The following is a 20,293-nucleotide window of genomic DNA, read 5'->3' as shown; positions in this document are numbered from 1 at the left end:
CTTTATTTAATGAAGGTAAAGTGTTAGAACAGGTCTTTATTTGACTATTGTTAGAAAAGCCTAGAACTATATCACGAATAAAAAAAAAAAAAGTGATACCTCAATGACATGACATAAACTTGCAAAGAAAAGGAAAGTTTGTATGAGGAAACTTCCCTATTTCTATGCAAATAATGCAAGATCTCTTTTATAGAATAGTTGAAGAGGCTTTAGAGGTTGTTGGGTGATTTGAAGTGGAGGCGTCACTGTTGTAACGTGTAGAATCCAATGTTGTCAGTATCGGTATCGGCTCTGAAACGGCGCCACCGATTCAGTTGTATCGGCCGATACCCATACTCAAGTGAATTCGTTTTTGTATTGGTCAAAAAATAATAAAAATATTACATGTATCAATCATAACGTGACACGTGTTAAAACTATTGAAATAATATTAATATTAATATTAATATTAATAATAATAATAATATCAATCAACACGTGGTAGGGGTCATGGCGGGCAGCCTGACTCTGGGTTTGGGTTTTGGGTTAGGGTTAGGGTTAGGGTTAAGGTTTTGCTTCTTCGGCGATCCTTCCTCTGGGAGGAGAGGATGATAAACCCTAGCTCGCTCTCTTCTTCCTTCCCTTCGCTACCCTTTCCTCTTCCGGAATGAACCTCATGAGGATGGCTTCCTATCTCATCACTCTGCAACCGCTCCGGTGGATGCCGTGCCACGAATCCCTGCGACCCCCTTCTCCCTTCTCCCTGGACGGAGGGACGGGGGCGGACGAGAAGAGGCCGGAAACTTCCAGAAGCTTTGACCTCAAGCGGGTCCTGGCGGTGCTTCTCCTCTGGTCCATGCTCTTCGTGGAGGTCCGCTACATTCCGTCTCTTTCCATGTATCCCACTCTGAGGATCGGCGACCGCATCATCGCCGAGAAGGTAAACCCTGTTTTTTGTTTTTCCAACGGATGATCTTTTTAGCTTTTCGTGTTTGTTTTTTTTTTTTCGATCTGCGGTTCGTTCGTTTTTTCTTAGATTATTGGACGAATTTTTGATGAAGTTAAATTGGGAGTATCGATTTTATGGAAAGAATGTTTGGTGATTCTAGTTGAGATACTTCGGTTACTCTTAATTCTCCTCTTGTTCAACTTTCACAATTGGTGCAATTAATAGTTTGACAAAATGTGATCGTTTTTAGGAATCTTCGTAATCGTTTAGGTGGAAGTGCGTTTGGTGTTTGCGGTTTCGCACTCAGAAGGCAATTTGTTTGATCTGCATTACACGTTAATATGATTTGAAAATTTTAGGTTGGTGATGCAAATTGCTTGAATTGAGCTTTCCTTGGCACTCCTGGCAGAATTCATTCCTTTTAACACGAGGTCAATCATTCTCCAGAACTTTGATGACCAGTGCCTCCAAGGCACGTTATTTTTGAGCAAGAATATCATCGTGGTATGCTGGATTTGATGTTATGGATGCCGAAGGGTGGATACGAAAGGAGAACCTTAGGGTTTATCCTCTTGCTTCTGATGACATCAGGTTATCATGAAAAATATCGATTATTGGTGATTTGTGATTTTTTAAGACAGCATCAATGGCTTTGCATTACTAATGATTCTGCACACAATTTTAAGCAAATCATTGTCTATTACCTAACAGATGCTGAAAATCGAAGCATTCTGTAAAGCTTATGTTGGTGATCTCATCCAAATTGAGTTGGCCAACATTTCTTTGGGATTCAAATTTAGTTATTCAACTATTTGGAACTCATGGTCTTCATTAATTTTGGAGAGAATGATAATCCTTCATGTGTGAGAGAGTTGGCCAGGCTTCAAGATCAGAGAGGTGGGTCAATTTTTTGGTGTTCAGTTTTAGAAGAGAAAATTAAACCAAGGCATTGTATTTTTGGACCTGCATCACATATACTGCAATAAGCATTAGTGTGTCTGGTTAAGAGTGACACAGATCCAAGCATACTGTTAGATTTATATTCTCAGCTAGAGCTATGACAAATGTGGATCAGGCAAATGGAATAATCTACACTGAGTCAGAAATGTGTTAATTCTATCAGGCTGTATCATGGTTAGTTCCTTCTATAAGAAGACGAGATTAATATAGAATCCGCATGGAGGTCTAGTTCTTTCTGTTTTGGTCCAGATATAACCCAGACAAGGATGCAATTGCCTATGCCCTGTCAGTTCCATATTTGTCTCTGACTCTCTGGTTTAACCATGTGTTCTTCATTTAGATAATACATATGAAGGAAGCAATGGAGTACCCATGTGGCATACCCAATCTGGATCTTCGGGGTTTTATCCCAACCTGATCTATCACTAGCCTACAAGCAACCAGTAATTGATATCATGATAATTTTTCTTAGTCCTATTGTGGTTGTCTGGGTTTTTTTTATCTCCTGTCATTGATTGGCTTGAAACTCATATGATATTTACTGCCTTTTGTGGGATTAAGGACATGTGGAATTAATGAAATTATGTATCAATCTCTTTAGGTACATTTTGAAAATAATTTCAAATTTTTGACTTATATTCTTGATGTAGTTGAGATGTTAAGGTTTGTATGAAATGTTTGAGTCAAAAGATTCATATCTAGGTCAAATTATGAAATATTGGATTTATGAATACTATAAATTTGACTTGATCAACACAACGACCAAGCTGTACCCCCACTTTTCACTTTCTAGGGCAAAGAATGATGCATGCTATGTCGTATGGATGCATATGCAGAACGGGACATGATGTGGATATACTTGGTATGATACGATAATTCTCAAAAATTAAAACACCAGAACATGGGTACACAGACATATATGTATGTGTGTGTGTAGCAAACAACAATTCTGAATTACTGTAATTAGGAACATCAAATGATAAAACTAAGTTAAATTTCAAATGTAATGTAATTGTTGACAAATTTTAAAATAAAAAGAACTCAAGTGAATATAAGATAAGCAAATCACAAAAGAAAATAGATAAAGTTAATGACACAATGTTGACTGTGTGAAACTGGTTTGACTGTCCATAAAATATCCTAGAGTGTCCAAGCGTTATGTCGTGTAAACACAGGATACACATGCTAAGTGTCCATGTGACATAGGATGTGTGATGTAGTAGATGGAATCATGGACAACAGAAAAGTTATGTTGCAATGCATGAATGTTTTAGTATTTGAGGGAGCACATGCAAAACCTGTCAACATTGTTATATGAGGCAAAAAGTGGTTGTGATATGAAGGTGGGACAATTTGTTGTTGAAGGAAGAAAGCTCTTCCAGTCTTTTAGGAAAACTTCCTGCAGCTGTGGTTAGATTGCACATTCCAGCATCTAGTTGACCAATCTTTGCCTGTTATCTGCTCATCAAATAATTTGTTCTTTAATACATGACTTACTATGTTGAAAAGTGACATCATATTGTGATTAGTTGAGTAGAGTAGCAACTAATTGAATTTCATTTTCTGAGAAATTCAACACAACAAGGAGAACTAGAGATTCGCCTTTGTATTTTTCACCCTATAAGACAAGCTTGACCTTTTAAATGACATCAGGAGCACCATATGGAAGAACTTGAGATCAGCCTTATTTATTTTCCTCTCCCTACTTAAGCAAGGACTTTATGGAATCAGGGATGCTATATAGTGGCAGAAGTTGGTGATATGTTCTAATTCTGGTTCTTACTGAATCAACAAATATATGACTCCTGGAAGTTTTTCATTGACATTCTTATTCTCTAATAATCTATTATTATATTTTGATTCTTGCAGGTATCTTATTACTTCAAAAATCCTTCCGTCAATGATGTTGTGCTATTCAGAGCACCTAAACATATGCAGGTTTGCTTTATGATACCAGTGATAGTTCAGTTGTCATATATACTTCATTTGACTAACTCTATTTTTTCTCTTGGCAGGATTTGGGGTTCAAAAAAGAAGATGTGTTCATTAAAAGAATTGTAGCAAAGGCTGGAGATTTGGTTGAGGTGTGAATCCAGAACCACATGTTGACACTTTTCCAAAATTTCTTATTTCTGCTTTCTTCTTGAATATGAAAGTTATGAACTTGAGGCCACATGATCTTAACAAATATCCACAAAATCCTGTTGGTTTGGGAAAAAAATCTGGAGGTATTTTGCATGACATGATGTGTACATGGATCTGTATGCATTAAATATGCATTATATTGCATTGCTTCGCCATTGGAAAAGTTAATTGCCCTTATAAGTACTTATCAGAATGACAAAGAAACTGTAGGTGGTTCCATTCATCAATCTGCCTTTGTTTCTGTTGTAATTCTGGAAACTAATGTAATGAGAAAGGATCTTTTACATATTAGTAAATTTCAAGATGAAAATTAGCTTTATATGTCACTGGCAAATCCATCCTTGTCAAATCACCCTAAGTATTCTGTACATAAGGTTCCAAGTTGAACTGCAGAAGTTTCAAATCTGGCTGGACATTCAGAGCTGTGGGTGGTAGATACAACTTGGTCTTTCTACCGAAGATTTTGCTAGTCCCTTGTGCTGTGGCTGTGCCAGTTTCCCTGTACGGTTGAATTATGTATTGTATAGGAGGTTTGCTCTTGCTCTTATCATTGAAGGAGATTGGATGATCTTCCTGAATTCAACTTTATGTTGTTTGTTTGAAAATATGATAGAGACCCTATATATGTACTATTAGGTGTTGCTGATGACAGTCGAATCAGAGTACACAATTAAATGGTTTTAAATTCAAAGACAGATAAAAAGCTGGCAGAACAAGATGTCTTAGACAAGACAGAATAATATATACATTATACAGGTAAAGAGCACACACACTGCTTTTTTCTTAAAGCGAAGCTGGAGAATAAGAATCATGATATATGAATCCAAGACTCTAAATCAAGATCCACTGGAATTGGACCAAATTATATTTCCTTAGAAGTTTTTCTTTTGATATAAATTTGTGTGTAGGTTTTCAACTTTAGGAGTGAGCCATCATTAGCAGCCAATCTTCCAGGGAACTTAAACCTTTTTTAGTTCAAATGATTCTAGAGTCCTTGAAGTGGCATACTGACAACCTGCCGAGAGCAAACAGAGTGGATATTGTTTAAATATGTTAATGTCACCATTTCAATATAAAGGAATTGGTTGTTTGTTTTAACGTTTTGCTGGTAGAGAACATGTTTTGAATGTAGTTCTTTAAATGAGAGAAATCATTGAATAGACAAACAATGTGGATTTTGATGAATTATCACAATTTTGTTGGGCATGAATTTAGAATAATTCAAGGTGCTGAATTCTTCTCAATTGTAGGTTGAACAGGGGAAGCTGCTGGTAAATGGAGATATTCAGAAAGAGGGTTTCATAGCAGAACCCCCTTCATACGAGATGCATGCAACAGTGTGTTCCAATATCCTTGTTACTTTTATCTTGCTTATATCAGGTATTCACCAGCAGCAAGTGTGCTTCGAGCAACATAGTGAGTTGGCATTGCCAGGGTGAAGATTCGTATATTGCACATACAGGATGATCAATCTCGCTACAGACAGAAGGAAGAATAGGCCTGGTGAACTCCATGTTGTTGACATCTGAGTGCCTCATGATTTCCCTTGGTTTCATGAGCCTTGGACTGCACACAATCTGTTTGGTCTGTATCTTGTGTTTCTATTTTTTTAGGTAACAGTTAAAAATTACTTCGCATTTTTATTCATTCTACTTTCTTTTTCTTCTTTTTTCCCATGTTATGCAGTATGTTCCACATGGCTCCGTGTTTGTGATGGGTGACAATCGAAACAACAGTTGTGACTCCCATGTCTGGTGAGTACATATGCTTCGCTCATAAAACAACCATAACTGTACACTTGCAACGAGGCTTCAGACCTTGGCATGCCGTTTAGATGAAACTGTGGTGACCAAAGTTCAAAACAGCAAAACAATGGCAGCCAAATTTTATGAGAAATTAATTTTTTATTTTTCTCATGCTTTTGTTGGCAAAATTTGGCAAAACAAATAAATAAATAATAGAAAACATGTTTGTAGGAAGAAATAGAAATAAATATATGCAAAAATAGAAAGCTCTGTTTTGTCCTGTTAAATAACTGGTATAACACTAATATATTGCGATAAGATCATGATATTTGGGTGTCACGACAATATCATGATATTTGAAAGATATAGTTATATTTTAACCATACAAAATGATGACCAAAATAACACCCGTTTCTCTTTGCAATTTTGAAGATATTGCTGATATTTGTCACTATTGATGAAACATCACCGGCTCTGCTGGACTCAGAACTGCGTGCAATGGCAGTTGTTACTCAGAGTTCGGCTTGACTTGCCTCACCTTGATCCCATGGATAGCGAGCCATACTTTTCTGCTCCCGAATCTCTGTCTATTTCTTGAAGATTAAAATTAAAGCTATGCTGACAGAATTTTATTAAATTTCAGGGGACCTCTTCCTATCAAGAATATCATGGGAAGATATGTGATGGGCTGTTCACGACCACCTCAGGTCCCAGCCTCCTGATACTTCTTCCTGCTTTGTTAATTATTGGTATTCACGTAACAATTATGTGTAACAAAACCTCGTCATTTTTCTTCAAAGAGGTAATGTATTGGTATTGTTGTGAACTTTGCAGACAAAGTAACATATACTAGACCTTATTATTGTCAATGTGGTTACTATTTGCTATCGAAAAGTTTCTCATTTGTGAATAGTTTCTTAATGGAATGTGTGATATTACTTTTCCTTGATTGCTTGTTCCCAGATTGGCTTATGATCCTTGAATTAGTGATTAGTTTTGGTTGTTTCCATCCATGGATTTAGTAAAGAATGCTCATGGGGCAACATGCTTGTGCGCCTGTATGGAAGAGATGTATAAAGAGGGTTTAATTGACTGATTTTTGTCACACTGTAGTAATCTGATTTACTATGCAAGAATCGATCTTAATAGATCAGCAACACCAAACTGTTTTTTTCTAATTTTGCAGAGAATATTAGTGGATGAACAAAGTTCTGAAATGCTCGACCATTATTGAATACTAGGAAATACAGAGTGGCATCTTAAAAGTTACATAGAAAAGGCAAATTCTCTTCAGAGATCCTTGGGTTTGTTTAACTATGATCATGGTTAAACAACCATTTTTTGAAAAGTTCGTGGGAAAAGTAAAGTGGATTCTCTCAGGATATTAATGGGCCAGATGTAACCTAATGTCCGACTGAAATCCGAATCTGGTTAGTCAGATTCGGTATTAATTTTACATTGAAATCTTAATCCTAATCCTATTAAGTGTAAATATTGGGTTTTAGAGTAGTCGGATCCAGATTTGGTTTTATCTTTTTCCACCCAAAATTCCAAATTCGATTAGGTCAGATCTAATTCGGGTTTGTCTTTTCCCATACGAATCCCATCTGAATCCAACCTGCAGACATCCGTAATTCTCTCAACGTCTAGTTATTCATAGCAATCCAAATGCTGCATGAATGATCATCTATTGGTATGACATTTGTCAATAGGCTATATATTCAATACAGTACAGTCTATTCAAAACCCCACGATGCAAGTAAATTTTTTACTCAATCAAACATCGTAGGTGTGTTCAGTATGGCCGATTCAGGTGTCTTTTTTAGTTGGGAAAAATCAGTGCACTTGCAACCATTGATTTTTTTCATCAGCGGAAAAACCTATACACAGGAATAGCCAAAGTACTTTTCTATGTGAAACCTCAGACCACCAAGGTGTAGAGGACAAGCTGAGACTGGTTAAGCTGCCGTTTGTATCCATGGATACTGGGGGTGCTCATATCAAACACGGGACAACTGCTGCAGACACGGCTTTGTCCTCGGCCAGGTTTTGTCTCACGGTTCCAACGTGCCCTAAGAAAAGGCAGACATTTTATAACGCAACCTGGGAAACAACTTTAAGGTATGTTTGCATGGGACCAATTGATTTTGAGGGCCTCTCTCCACGAAGAAATACATGGCGGGACTTACAGGAGTGGATGAATCCCGTGTGTTTCTTCAGAAATCCTCAGGTTTCCGCAGCAAACAGGCCCTCAATGTCGATCATATCATCACTGGCTTAAATCAGTTGAGAGATAAAATGGACATTTTTCCTCTCTGTAAATTGTATGTTGCTACTGATTTTCTGACAATTTCCTATCAACAAGATGAGTCACAGGCTTGATGCGTGTGTAGGTGTGTGTAAGCCCACATCCACAGGCATGTTTAGCATTAGAAATCTTCTAAGACGAATGCTTCACCACGTGAAACAGAAAAAAAAATTCCATATATTTGCAAATTCTCATTCTGTTTATGATACAATGACATCCATTGGAAAGTTCAAAGAATTCATTCATCATAAAAGAATCATAGCCTACCATACCCACAAGCAGGAGAGCACGTGAAATTTGACGTTGGACGTGGGACAAGCCAGAGATATGGTGGCACCCCGACCTTATTTACAGTAATCAGCAAAGGAACTTACAGATAATTTCGTGCCAATATACACAGCAACACCATCTACATTGCGGTTCAGAATCTGAGCGACATCTAGGATAGCAAGGGCAGAACGAAGATACGCCAAACCAAGCACATGCTGTGATGGCTGGAAAATTGGTGCCGTGTTGCAGATAGACCATGACAATTGCCTTCCCATAGAATTAACATGCGCTTGCTGAGGTAGCAACTTCAAAAGAGCTCTTCTGAGTTGAATTTGTTTGAGGCTTCCTATTTTTATGCCAATAATCGAACAGGTAAAGGAAAATGAAATCAATGACAGCTTATTCTAACTTGAATGCTAAAAAATACCAAAATATAATCTCAAACTCAAGTGCCAGGCCAAAGAACTGGTAAAGACCCAATAAATTCAGAGCTAAGTTATCACTAACAACAAATATCTCCCCTCGAATATCTTGATGAGATTTTGCCTAGTCTTACAGTATGTTCAATGTTACTAAACTTCATTTATCACTATATTAGCACATATTTTATAAATAAAATTTTGAAAAACAAATATTATTTCTCCATTGTTTTTTCTTTTCCTTAAATCTTGAAAAGATTCTCCTCCCCCTGCCCCCCCTCTTTTTCCCAAACTATGTCAAAGATCTACATGGTTAGAGATAAGAGACCACGAGTACATGATGAATCTCATGGACTCTGGTTCCATCCTCTCCAAGTTGTTCTGCATTAAGTTCTTCCCTTCAGATATTTTCATGTTTGATATACTATATAAATGGACAATCTGAACACTTTTAATTAAAGGTCATCACAATGTAATAACAAAGGAAATAGCTCAATGTAATATTTTTTGCTTCTCCTGAAGAAGAGGCCCTTGAAGAAATATTATTATCCTAAAGAAAATCTCCCCATCTTTGATGTGCACCAGGGAAAGTGTGATAACTGTAGTTTCTCTCCTCTTAAGAATGTGTAAGTGGATATGGAATCAAAACAAGTATCCACATTAGCTACCAAAATAATCCCCTTCTCAAGGAATTCCCAGGAACAAGAAATGACCTAAACAAGAAACACAAACAGAATGCAGGTTCCAATCCGCCTAACGCAGTATGCCTTTATCAAATACACTATAGAAGGAATTCACAAAGACTGCAAATTTTCTCAATTAAACTATAGCTGCTAATTATGTGGCTAAGGCATGAAGACTTTCTAGAACCCTATCGAGCATGTTCATCTTTGTAATCTATGGGAGCCCAGATAAGACTGACTAAAATATAATATACTTTTCTAAGATAGTTATTTACCATGCTTCACGCCCGAAAAGATCTGCAAAGCATCCATAATAAATCTTATCTCAAGTAATTAACAGATAGATATTTCTCTTACATACATATATTTGGAACTTTATTTACCAAGATTGCAGTACATGTTTATCATCAAAATGTTCATCAAAGAAAAGACTTAGGTATCTGACTCGTCAATTGCTCAAAACGGAACAAAAACATGAAATGGAAAGGAAATGCATAAAGACACCCAACCAACTATATCATAAATAAAGTACCTTGAGCAGGTCAAAAACTTTCTCTGCGATATACTTTTGCTGAATAGTTGCACCCTTCTGTTGTACCTTATCAGGGTGCACGCATAAGGTTGCTTTCCTATACACTTTCTTCACGGAAGCAGAAGTAATCAAATCTCTCAAGGACACTGGTTGCCACCCACTTTCAGGCCAGAGAACCTGCTCATTGTTAAAAAAAAAGATACTAATCGGCACAAAGCAAATGATAAATTGTTGCTGTTAAGTTGTAACATATACATGTATTCACATACATATATATCTAATTCATAGTCACCTATATCGATAAAGGTAATTTCTTGGCAAGGGTATTTCTCCGAGAGATTTTCAAAAGTTGATAAATCTCGGGAATATCTCAGGAGTTTAAAATTTTGAAAAAAAATATAAATAACAACAAAAAGCTAAGAAAATAATAAGTTTTGCATTATTTTTCTTACAAACATCTAAAGAAACATGTTTTAAAGGTTTTAAAATATAAAATAAACAAAAAAATAGGAAATGCAAACTTAAAATAAATAAAAAAAAGAGTTTTCCCCAAAAATATCGTGATATTTTCAATATATCAGCTACATCGGTGATAGTGATCTAATTCACATTGTACATTTAGTATTTATGATGTTGTAATAGGAAATCCCTATTAGGGGTATTTCAGTCTTTTCACAGTATTGTAATAGGGTGTGCCCATTAGGGGCACATTGGAATTTTCCTTTTTTATTTATCTCTATTGTCCTTAACCATTTGGTTAAGGACACAATTGTAATATGCCTTTAGAGTCGTTGGGACCTCCCCAATGGCTCTATTTCTAGCTGTTAGGGACTGTCCCAATTGTCTCTGTGTGGCTTGTTTTGTATAAATAGGAGTGTTCCCCTCTTGTATTACTAATGCTTTTCCTAAGCATTTTATTCAATAAAGAGTATATTACATTGGTATTTTCCTTTTTTATTTATCTCTATTGTCCTTAACCACACAATTGTAATGTGCCTTTAGAGTCATTGGGACCTCCCCAACGGCTCGGATGGTCACAATGACCTATGTGTGTGACCTCCCCAACAGCTCGGATGGTCACAATGACCTATGTGTGTGTGCCAAACTAGCATAGTAAGCTCCTCCACATGAACCATCCTCCATGGGGTTGGTAACATTTAATAAAAGATGAAACCTTGGGTGATTAATTGGTGGAATACCTGCCAAACATGAATGACAATCAAGAAAAGAACTCATCAAATTAGAAGCTGTTCTTGTTGGATGAAATGATAAAGGAGTCTCCAGAGACATACACAAAAGCTTTGGATATGAATTCATGAATAAATGATATAATTTGTAAGCATGCAAAATCAAGATTTTGCAATGTACAAGAAAAATGTATAATCAGCATGAGGCAGTTTGGCAAGAAGGGCCACTCACGTCACCTCAAACAATTGAGCTTTCAGTCAAGTCTTGGAATGGTAGAATAAAATATCAAATAGACTCATCTGGGTAGAACTCATAAAGGCTTACAACCCACAACCTTTAATAGGAGATTAATGACACTTATGATTCAGTAACATATACAAAACACAACCTTCATCATTTATTCCAGATCATCAAACGATAAAATTCATAACCAGCAAAAAGTACAACTAAGCAAGTAAAAGGATAATTGCTAGAAATGTTTAAACTTTAAAGATACGGCGGGTCCAGGGGGGGCCGCCCCTGGCGAGGGGTTATAGGGCGGCAGCGCCCCCCCCCCCCCAAAGATTTTTTTTTTTTAAATTCCGCAGCCCATTTCATAGGGCAAAAAAAAAAATTTAAAAATCCAAAAAAAGGACAAAAATGACCCTGGGTGCGGTCAACGCACCCAGGGTCGGGTTGATCGCACCTGGTGCCGCACCCGCACCCGCATCGAGTCGCATCGACGCAGGTGTGGCACCCTGCTATCCGAATCCCTGTGACATAGTTTCCAAGTATCTGACTACTTTTTCTACATCACTAAGGGTGCATTTGATGCCTCGATTAATTTCTCCTTGAGGAGAGATTTATACATGATAAAAGTTGCTGGGGGAAACCAGCGACTTTTTATCTCCGATTTCTAAGGATATTGACTCGCCAAAACGGCAAAAACGGTGGAGAAATTTTTGAGCAGGTTTGATGGCGTGCATGGGGCCCACCATAAAATAAAAGTTTCTCCTTGATGGAGAAATTTTAGCGCCCTAACAGTAATACAAAGGAAAACAATTTCCGTAATCAAACTTTAGCAATAAGGTAAGTTAAAAATGATTTTTCATTATTTTTGGCGACCAATGTCATAAAAAGCACAATGATATAGATTTGTTGTATCATAGGTTCTTGAAAATTTTAGAATAAAAGATTGACAACTTTCCTTAAAAGCTAAAACATAATAGTATTCTAAATATAAAAATAAAATATGCATGTGAAATGTTTACCACAAACAAATAAATAATATAATCAATAAACAATTGAACTGAACATAAATAAACAAAAAAATATAACTATAAAATCTTGAAACACTGCCTTAAGCCTTAATATTCATAACTTAAAGCATGTCTTTCACGAGAACTTAAAAAGCAGTAGTCGTAGATATTAAAAGACGATAATACATCACAACCAACCTAAATAATTTAGGTATCTAGTTCCCCACATATACCAAGGTTGGTCTTTTTTCCTAAAGAAATCTCTAGCATCTTGCTACTAACTTTATTCACGGCTTCTTCATATGCTCAAAAACCACCTCCAACTTCGTAAACATGATATATATTTTATGATGAGGATGACTGATGTTCCTCATTTTCTGGTGTTAATGGTTTCTCATTAGTTTTCTCAACTATGATTTATAGCACTAATTCTGTCCTCATTTGTTGTAAACTAGCCATCATTTATGTACATTTTAGAAAATTAGTAGGAAAGCAACATGGCTTTACAAATTGCCTCACCAGCAAGATGACATTTTCACCATGTGTCACCTTAAATGCTAGTGGCATATTAAAATACATTGTGTTGAGTCATGGACAACCCATACGCAAAACCACTTTGGTGGATCATTTCTAGATTTTCTCTCTTTCTCCTGATGACATCAATGTATCTACATCAAATATAACAACCTACACTTTCTTGAACACAAAATGAGCATTTCTTTGTAGCTTTATAAGTCGCACAATCAGATTAAATTTTAAAAAATTTGTAAAAACCTTAAAAGTAGGTATTAAATCTTGGTCTGGACTCTGAAGAACTTCAATGCAGATTTGGCTTATTAACTCGTTGTTTCTCTCCTTAATCCATAGATTTTTTCGCCTTGGCTCAAACAACAACAACAACTACGCCTTCATCCCAAAACAATTGGGGTCGGCGATATGAACCAAAAAAGAAAATCATTCTAGGTCTTCCACATGAATCCTTCTCCTCCAATCATTTCTATCTAATGCCATGTCCTCGGTGAGGTTCAAAGCATTCATATCCTTTCCTATCATCTCCATCCAAGTCTTCTTAGGCCTACCCCGACCTCAAAATGGCAAAGATATTTCTTACTATGGTTAAAACCTAAGTCACACGGACTCGGCTATAAGGTCGACGCACCTGCATCGACACGCCCCAACACGGGTGCGGCTTCGGACATGGGGCGGACACGGTCAACCAAGTGTCGGACTCGGTCAACGCACCGGGGCCGAGTCCATCCACATTTTGGACTTGGTCAACTTTGACCGAGTCTATTTTTGTCCATTTTTAGGGCAAAAGACTATAAAAACTAAAAAAATTTGATTATATATATATATAATTGTTATATATATATAGCCGTGTCCCCTAATGGGCACAACTTGGACCAAGTTTTATTATATATATATATATATACACATATATATATATAGCCGTGTCCCCGTGTCCAAAATTTTTGAAATTGCTCCGCACCCGTACCCGTACCCGCACCCATGTGACATTGGTTAAAACAACTAGTACTCCATCAATTCCCCAGTTCATCATTTATTAAGTTGATTTGGCCATTACATGCCAACATATAGTCTGCCTCTGAAATCTCATGATGATATCTACCAGTTTTATTCTCCATACTGTCCAAAGCTACACTCCTACTTCATAAACAAAATTTAAGACAATAAGCAATGCACAATGAACTAGATATGACAGGCCAAAATCTAATCTGCTAAAATAATTCTTATAGATGCAGTTCTCATAAAATCTGTATCTAGGATACCACGAGGAAATAATCAATTGAATCAGTAATTCACTTGTATAGAAACAAAAACATTGTGCTACAAGTGGATTAAGGATCAAAAGTGATCTATTTTCCCGCAGTTCTCGTCTTACAAATTGCAGTGTTGACAATAAAGCACGTAAATTTCCTTCTTTTCCTGCAGCCCACTGTTTAATCTCATGATCCAGTTGTTCTGCGATTCTCTGAACCATAAAAAAAAACAATAGAATCATAAACAAATGAAAACTAAGCAACAGTGCAAATATAGTTTATGTTCTAGACAATATATGTATTTTCATAAATAGAACATAAGCTTCGAAAGATATACATACATATATATATATATATAATTTATTTATACATATATATTTTTATATAGTGAGAGAGGAGAGAAGATTGAAAATGAAAACTTCAAAAAAAAGTTGCAAAAATTTTCTAAATAAATAAATCAACATGTTCATGGTACTTTTCGCAAGCATTTGTAGTGTAATCATAGTCACCTGTATCCTTCAAGGCAATTTCTCAACAAGGGTTTTTCTCGGAGATACTTTCAAAAGTGATTTTTCTAGGAAAAATATCAGGAAAATCACAAAAACTATGAATAATAAAAAAAGATAAAAAACAATAGGTTTTATAGTATTTGTCTTGCAAAAATATAAAAAACAATTATAAAATGTTTAAAACATAAAAGAAACAAAAAACATACTTAAACTATATAAAAAAAGAATTTTTTTGAAAATCTTGGGAATATCTCAGGAAAATAACACAATTATATCGTGATATTTTAAAAATCTCAGGAAAATACTAGCTGACCTTGAAAACCGATTATATCGTAATATTTTCAAATTATCCGCGATATCACTGACTATGAGTCTAATAAATATGATGAACATTTTGTGATGCATTATCATGTCTGAAAACTATAAATGATTTGGTGAAAACATCTTGATATCTTACATGTCGTTCTGCTTGTTCCTTCTGAGTTTGCATGTCCCTCTCATTTTTCTCTGCCAAAGCTTTTGCCTAGACAAAGCAAAGCCCAATCTGAGACCACAGGAATATGCAAAAGTATTGAACATGAAAGTTTATAAGACATTCTTTTTTTCTCTCTGGGGTCTCATCAAACTTAGATCTTGAAAAGCTAAGCCATGAAAGAGAACAAGAAATGTAGTCAGTAAGCATACAGAACGCTCAAGTGTCCGCTGATGCCGTTCCAGTCTAGCTTTTCGTCTTTCTTCACTTTCTCCTTCCACTTCTTGAAATTCTCCTGAAGATGGAACACCTACAGTGGCTAAAAAAAACAACAGATAAAAATAGTAAAGAATAGATAAATAAATCATAGAGCGAAAAATGATGCTCATAAAATTTCCAAACAAGATGATACTCAGTAAAGTAACAATACCTCCAAATATGGAAGTCAAGTCATCAACCATATTTGTTGTGGATGATGCTTTTCTCATGGTGGATGGAGTTGCTGCAGCTGTCCTACGCATCCTATCAGAAGTTCCTTTGTTCTGAACTTGGGTGTCAAAAATGCTCTCCTAAAATACGCAGTACGATGAATTGTGTGCCAATAAACATAAAAACATCCATCAGTGTTTGCATAAGGAGGACATCAAGAAGCAACTCTCACCGAAGGAGGGGTCCACTGCCTTGGGGCACTATTTGGTCGAGCTCCCATACTAAAGAAGGAATCCAAGTCATTTTCATTTTTCTGATGCTTCTCTTTTGCAGCAGCAGCAGCCCTTGTCCTAACCTCAGTATAAGCTCTCTCTACTGCTGCTCTCTCATCTCTCAGCTGAGCTTCAGCTGTAGCCCTTTCCACAAAAGCTTTCTCTCTTGCTTCCCTCTCCCTTGCCTCAGCAGCAGCTCGTTCTATGGCCTCAGCAGCTGCACGTTCCCTAGCCTCTGCAGCTGCTCTTTCACGTGCTTCAGCTATTGCCCTTTCAACTGCAGCTCTCTCTGCTCGTTCATGTGCTACAGCAGCTGCCCTCTCAGCCTTCTGGAGTGCTTCAGCAGCTGCCCTCTCACGAACCTCTCTAGTTGCCCGCTCCACAGCTATTCTGGCAGCCTTTTCCTTCTCCTTTTCAACTTCTCGCTCCCTTTCTAGTCTCTTCATTTCTCTCTCTTTCTCCTCCTTTTCTCTTTCTTCTCTTTCATGCTCTAATTTTTCTTGTTTCTCCTGGTCCTCAATCTCTTGAGCCACTTTCTCATCTCTTTCTCGTTTACCAAAGTCTCTACTTTTAGCAGCCTTGGCATCTCTTTCTCTCTCTGTTGTTGCTTCTTTGGCTTGTTTCATCTTTGCTTCAGCTCTCTCCACAACTTTCTTAATGGCTGCTGCTGACGTTGCAGCTGAATTGGTTTCCAAATATTCTTCCGGAAACATTCCATCTGCACATTCATCAGCATAAGTTCGAGCTCTGCCCATAGCAAATTCCTCAAGTTCATCAATTTGAGATATGCCAGAACTCTTCATGGAATCAGGAGCTGCCTGAGTGAATTGATGTTGCTGAGCAGATGCAGTGAAAGATGAGTGCTCATTAGCCTTTTTATTTGCATCTGAAGCAGAAGAGCTTTTCTGTGACCTTAATGCTGGTCTTCTTTTGGTAGTTAGTGGTGGTGGAGGCCTCGAAGGTGGTGGAGCACTCTTAGGTTGTGTGAATAGAGGAATTTCATCCACCGTAAACCATATGTTACCTTTAGTTTTGATAGTATCATCAGCTCTGGGAGATAAACCCACCTGTCCATTTGGGGCAAATGAATTCATATTTACACCTGAAGAATGCCCTCCACTTTTACTCGCTGTTTGATGAGAATCAGATGAACTAGGAGGGATATCAAACAGTGTTTGATAAGAATCTCTGTAATTGCAATGGTCCTTCTGTATATTGTTCTCAAAGCTTTTCTTCACAAATTTATCATCATTAACTTTGCCAGCTGTACTTTGTGCAGCACCGCCTTGCTGTCCCATTCTAAATGGTGTATCCTTTTTAGATGAAAATAAAGGCACACTAGGAAATCCATCAAAAGCACCATCAACAGAAGAAGAGTCATTTGTGCTTGCTGTGGAGACACTGATATGTTCAAGAGGATCAGTGAACATCCCTGAGGATGGGGATGCTGCAGTTGAATTTGATTCCAGAATAACAAAAGGATCAACCGATGCATTAGGGGGTGGCTTATTAAAAGTTGACTGCTGGAAATGGCTAGACCTTTTAGCTTCCCTGGGCAGCATAAAATGATCAATAAGACATCATATAACTTAATAAAGTTTCACGGTTTGAAAACATAAGTGACTCAAGACTCTGGGGGTCAACCTGGTGATTCAACTGGGTTTTGTGATATATATAACACTTTAATCAATCTTCGGATTCGAGACATCCAACCTTTCTACCTTAGGCAAGCGGATAATCAATCAATCGTGCACCCACAACTAAGTCCTGAGCATATTCCAACAATGTTTTTCTTTCTATTTGGGACTAACTCTTCCCCGCCCCACTTATATTTGTCCAAAAAAGGTCCACTCTCCCCTTTGGACCTCTCCCAGCACTAATGAAAGCACTAAGACGGGGTACGAAGTCTTTCTTTTCCATCAGTGCACCATGTAAAGGGGAGTGCACCCCAAGACATTGTGCCACAGATGGAATCAAATCTTCCCTGCCCGTAAGGGCTGTTCCCTTAAACGATTTAAGGGATAGTACTCCTTGGAGATTCTTCCATGGGCACTTTCTTCAAAAGTCTTAGCATGGGCCTTATATTTATATATGGAGTGATTGGCTCCTCCTAACGGTAGGAGGGTGTTGACGGTCTCAAATTTTCATTTTTTTCGATATCTATTTTGGAATCTGACATCACAAATGTGATCTACATGGTTTGTTTAGTAGAAATCGGCTTTTGAATCATCCAATTATGACATGTGAGCAGGTTTTTATAAGGATTTAAAAATCATTAGCTCGAATTTTTTATAAATCTTAAAGCTCATAAAATCATATTTTTTCGTCGAAAAAACATGATCCAACTGTTGATTCCTAAATCCTAACAAATGGATCGTGTTGAACACATCTGTGGGGTCTGATTTATCAAACATGACTAGAACATTGAAAATCAGTACCATCCATAGCATATGGACGGTTAGGAGGAACCAATTCCTCTCTCTCTCTCTCTCTCTCTCTCTCTCTCTCTCTCTATATATATATATATATATATATATATATATATATATATGTGTGTGTGTGTGTGTGTGTGTGTGTGTGTGTGTGTGTGTGCCGTGTGTACCACGATTTTCATTGATTTTTTATTCTTTTCTCTTAAATCTAATCGTACGGATGTGATCATGCATCAATGTTATACATTTTCTTATTCTTACATAAAGGTAAGGCTGTAACGTCAATTGGATACAGCAGAGGATACAGGGATTCATTTTGATGAAATTTCCAGTATGACTTGTATATAAGGGGATATAGAACGAGAGTCAAAATGGAGTATCCATGTGACATATGGGGGCAGCTGCAGAACTAAGGAACCATTCATAAATTCAATTCACGTTATTTCAAGAATTGTGTGTGTACCAGCAATAATCTTATCTGGTTGCAGTGCATTTCTATGCTTCAATCGACATTCATTATTCCAAAATCAAAATCATACAGACCGCCAAGGAACAACCAATTAAGGCATTTTGGGGATTAGACTAAGAACATAACCTAAGCTCACATTCAATACAACAAAGCAAATACAAAATTTTTACCTATTCTTCTTTTGGGGAGGATTGCTAGAACCGAACCCTGGGATTAGATCGTCGAAAGCAGTCTCATTCGACTTCGTTTCACGGGTTCCCTTCTGCGTCTCTGTTCCCCTTCTACCAAATTCCCCGAGTAGATCCTCGTACTGTGGAGGCGACAGATTAGGCACTCCTGAGGACGTCGACGCAAACACATCGTCATACTGGAAGGACGCCGAGCTCCCCATCCCCAGAACCCCCTCAAAGATTCCATCATCACAGACCGGGTTGTCGAAGACCGGTAATGACGACGACCTCTGAGGCTCCTTCAACCCCTGGAATACGGAGTCGAACCCGGACGAGGCAGCTGAGCCCGAGAACTTGGGCGGCCCCCTGAAGACGTCATCGTAGGCCATCGGATCCAGCTGAGCACCACCACCAGATGGAGGGCCGCCGAAGAAATCACTGTCATCGTTGAGGAAGGAATTGGGGGATTTCGATCGGGGCGGGGGTGGCGACCGCCTCGCGGACAACATCGTGGTCGATTTACCCTGCGGCTTGAATCCGAAGTCGCTCTGTAACAGCGCTGAGAAATCCCCCATAGGTGACGGAGATCAGACGGAAGGGAGGGATCGATCTGTAGGTGGTGGGGAATCGAATTGGGCTTGGTTTCGTGCCCTGTTTGCAGTAGCTCACGCGATAGTGGAGAGAGAGAGAGAGACTCTTTATGGTGGAATTGGATCCTCCTTTATCCCGTTTTTTCCAGATATTTCTCCTTATTTTATGGATAAATTGAGGGAATTAGAGATGGGGGGAAACGAAAGGAAGGTGAAACACAAGGGTCTCTCTCTCTCTCTCTCTAAGTGGCAGAGGTGGTGGAAATCCGTCCCTCTAAATCCCATTATTGAACCTTTTTTCTTTAGGTATCATAAGTTATTTACTTTCAAGTAATGCGTTCTCTTTTTCGTTGGGTCTCGTTAAGCTCTTTCAAAAATCAAGTATTTTTTTTTTTAAAGCAAACTGCGGTTACCTACCAGAACAACAGCAGCCCCCATCAACCCTGGGCCTTCGGCTTGATATAATCCAAAAGTCGATTCTCACTAAATCGAGAATGTTAAACACATATAACGATTTAGATCTATCATAAAATACTTAAAACCTATAGAGCATAACGAGAAATTGGGCCTAATATGTATAGTTCTCTTTACTTTTTTATATTTTAGTTGATAATAAGTTGTAACCATTTTAATATTAAATTATCTGGATAAGTGGAAATGATCCTTAAATAGTATTTATTATTTAGGGAAGTTTTATATTGGCCTACTAATACCATTCCCACAAATTCAAATTTTTGACACCTGCCAGGAGAA

The 20,293-nt window shown here is 37.6% G+C and overlaps 2 protein-coding genes across 3 annotated transcripts; one reads left to right on the top strand and one right to left on the bottom strand.

Moving 5' to 3' along the window:
* Window positions 1-478: 478 nt before the first annotated feature.
* Window positions 479-6,688, top strand: LOC149838281 (chloroplast processing peptidase-like). Its single transcript, XM_090007652.1, has 6 exons — window positions 479-919; window positions 3,758-3,826; window positions 3,904-3,972; window positions 5,284-5,370; window positions 5,720-5,787; window positions 6,422-6,688. Exons 1-6 carry the CDS (start codon window positions 647-649, stop codon window positions 6,498-6,500), a joined length of 645 nt encoding a protein of 214 aa, XP_089863778.1. The 5' UTR covers window positions 479-646; the 3' UTR covers window positions 6,501-6,688.
* A 1,552-nt stretch (window positions 6,689-8,240) lies between these two features.
* LOC149838280 (auxilin-related protein 1-like) lies at window positions 8,241-19,816 on the bottom strand. Of its 2 annotated transcripts, XM_090006497.1 has the most exons (8): window positions 18,951-19,816; window positions 15,840-17,430; window positions 15,609-15,747; window positions 15,391-15,497; window positions 15,164-15,229; window positions 14,320-14,409; window positions 9,991-10,167; window positions 8,241-8,702 (listed from the first exon to the last, which is right to left on the bottom strand). In XM_090006497.1, exons 1-8 carry the CDS (start codon window positions 19,523-19,525, stop codon window positions 8,664-8,666), a joined length of 2,784 nt encoding a protein of 927 aa, XP_089862623.1. In that variant the 5' UTR covers window positions 19,526-19,816; the 3' UTR covers window positions 8,241-8,663. The 2 variants fall into 2 exon arrangements, with proteins under 2 accessions (XP_089862623.1, XP_089862622.1); XM_090006496.1 differs by lacking the exons at window positions 8,241-8,702; window positions 9,991-10,167 and having other exon boundaries at window positions 13,981-14,409.
* Between the last annotated feature and the right edge of the window lie 477 nt (window positions 19,817-20,293).

This window comes from Nuphar pumila, chromosome 5, assembly GCF_984573655.1.
Source record: "Nuphar pumila chromosome 5, dmNupPumi1.hap1.1, whole genome shotgun sequence".
Taxonomy (NCBI): domain Eukaryota; kingdom Viridiplantae; phylum Streptophyta; class Magnoliopsida; order Nymphaeales; family Nymphaeaceae; genus Nuphar; species Nuphar pumila.
The sequence above is the reverse complement of the archived record's forward strand: the minus strand, read 5'-3'. Positions and strand labels throughout refer to the sequence as shown.

What these genes read in the sequence shown, in the direction of transcription:
- LOC149838280 (XM_090006496.1), bottom strand. Translation starts at nt 19,525, where the DNA reads ATGGGGGATTTCTCAGCGCTGTTACAGAGCGACTTCGGATTCAAGCCG. An exon ending in GGCAGTGGACCCCTCCTTCG is followed by an intron (nt 15,748 to 15,839) that starts GTGAGAGTTGCT and finishes TGCGTATTTTAG; the next exon opens with GAGAGCATTTTTGACACCCA. An exon ending in CTTGACTTCCATATTTGGAG is followed by an intron (nt 15,498 to 15,608) that starts GTATTGTTACTT and finishes TGTTTTTTTTAG; the next exon opens with CCACTGTAGGTGTTCCATCT.
- LOC149838281 (XM_090007652.1), top strand. Translation starts at nt 647, where the DNA reads ATGAACCTCATGAGGATGGCTTCCTATCTCATCACTCTGCAACCGCTC. An exon ending in GAGCACCTAAACATATGCAG is followed by an intron (nt 3,827 to 3,903) that starts GTTTGCTTTATG and finishes TTCTCTTGGCAG; the next exon opens with GATTTGGGGTTCAAAAAAGA. An exon ending in CATACGAGATGCATGCAACA is followed by an intron (nt 5,371 to 5,719) that starts GTGTGTTCCAAT and finishes CATGTTATGCAG; the next exon opens with TATGTTCCACATGGCTCCGT.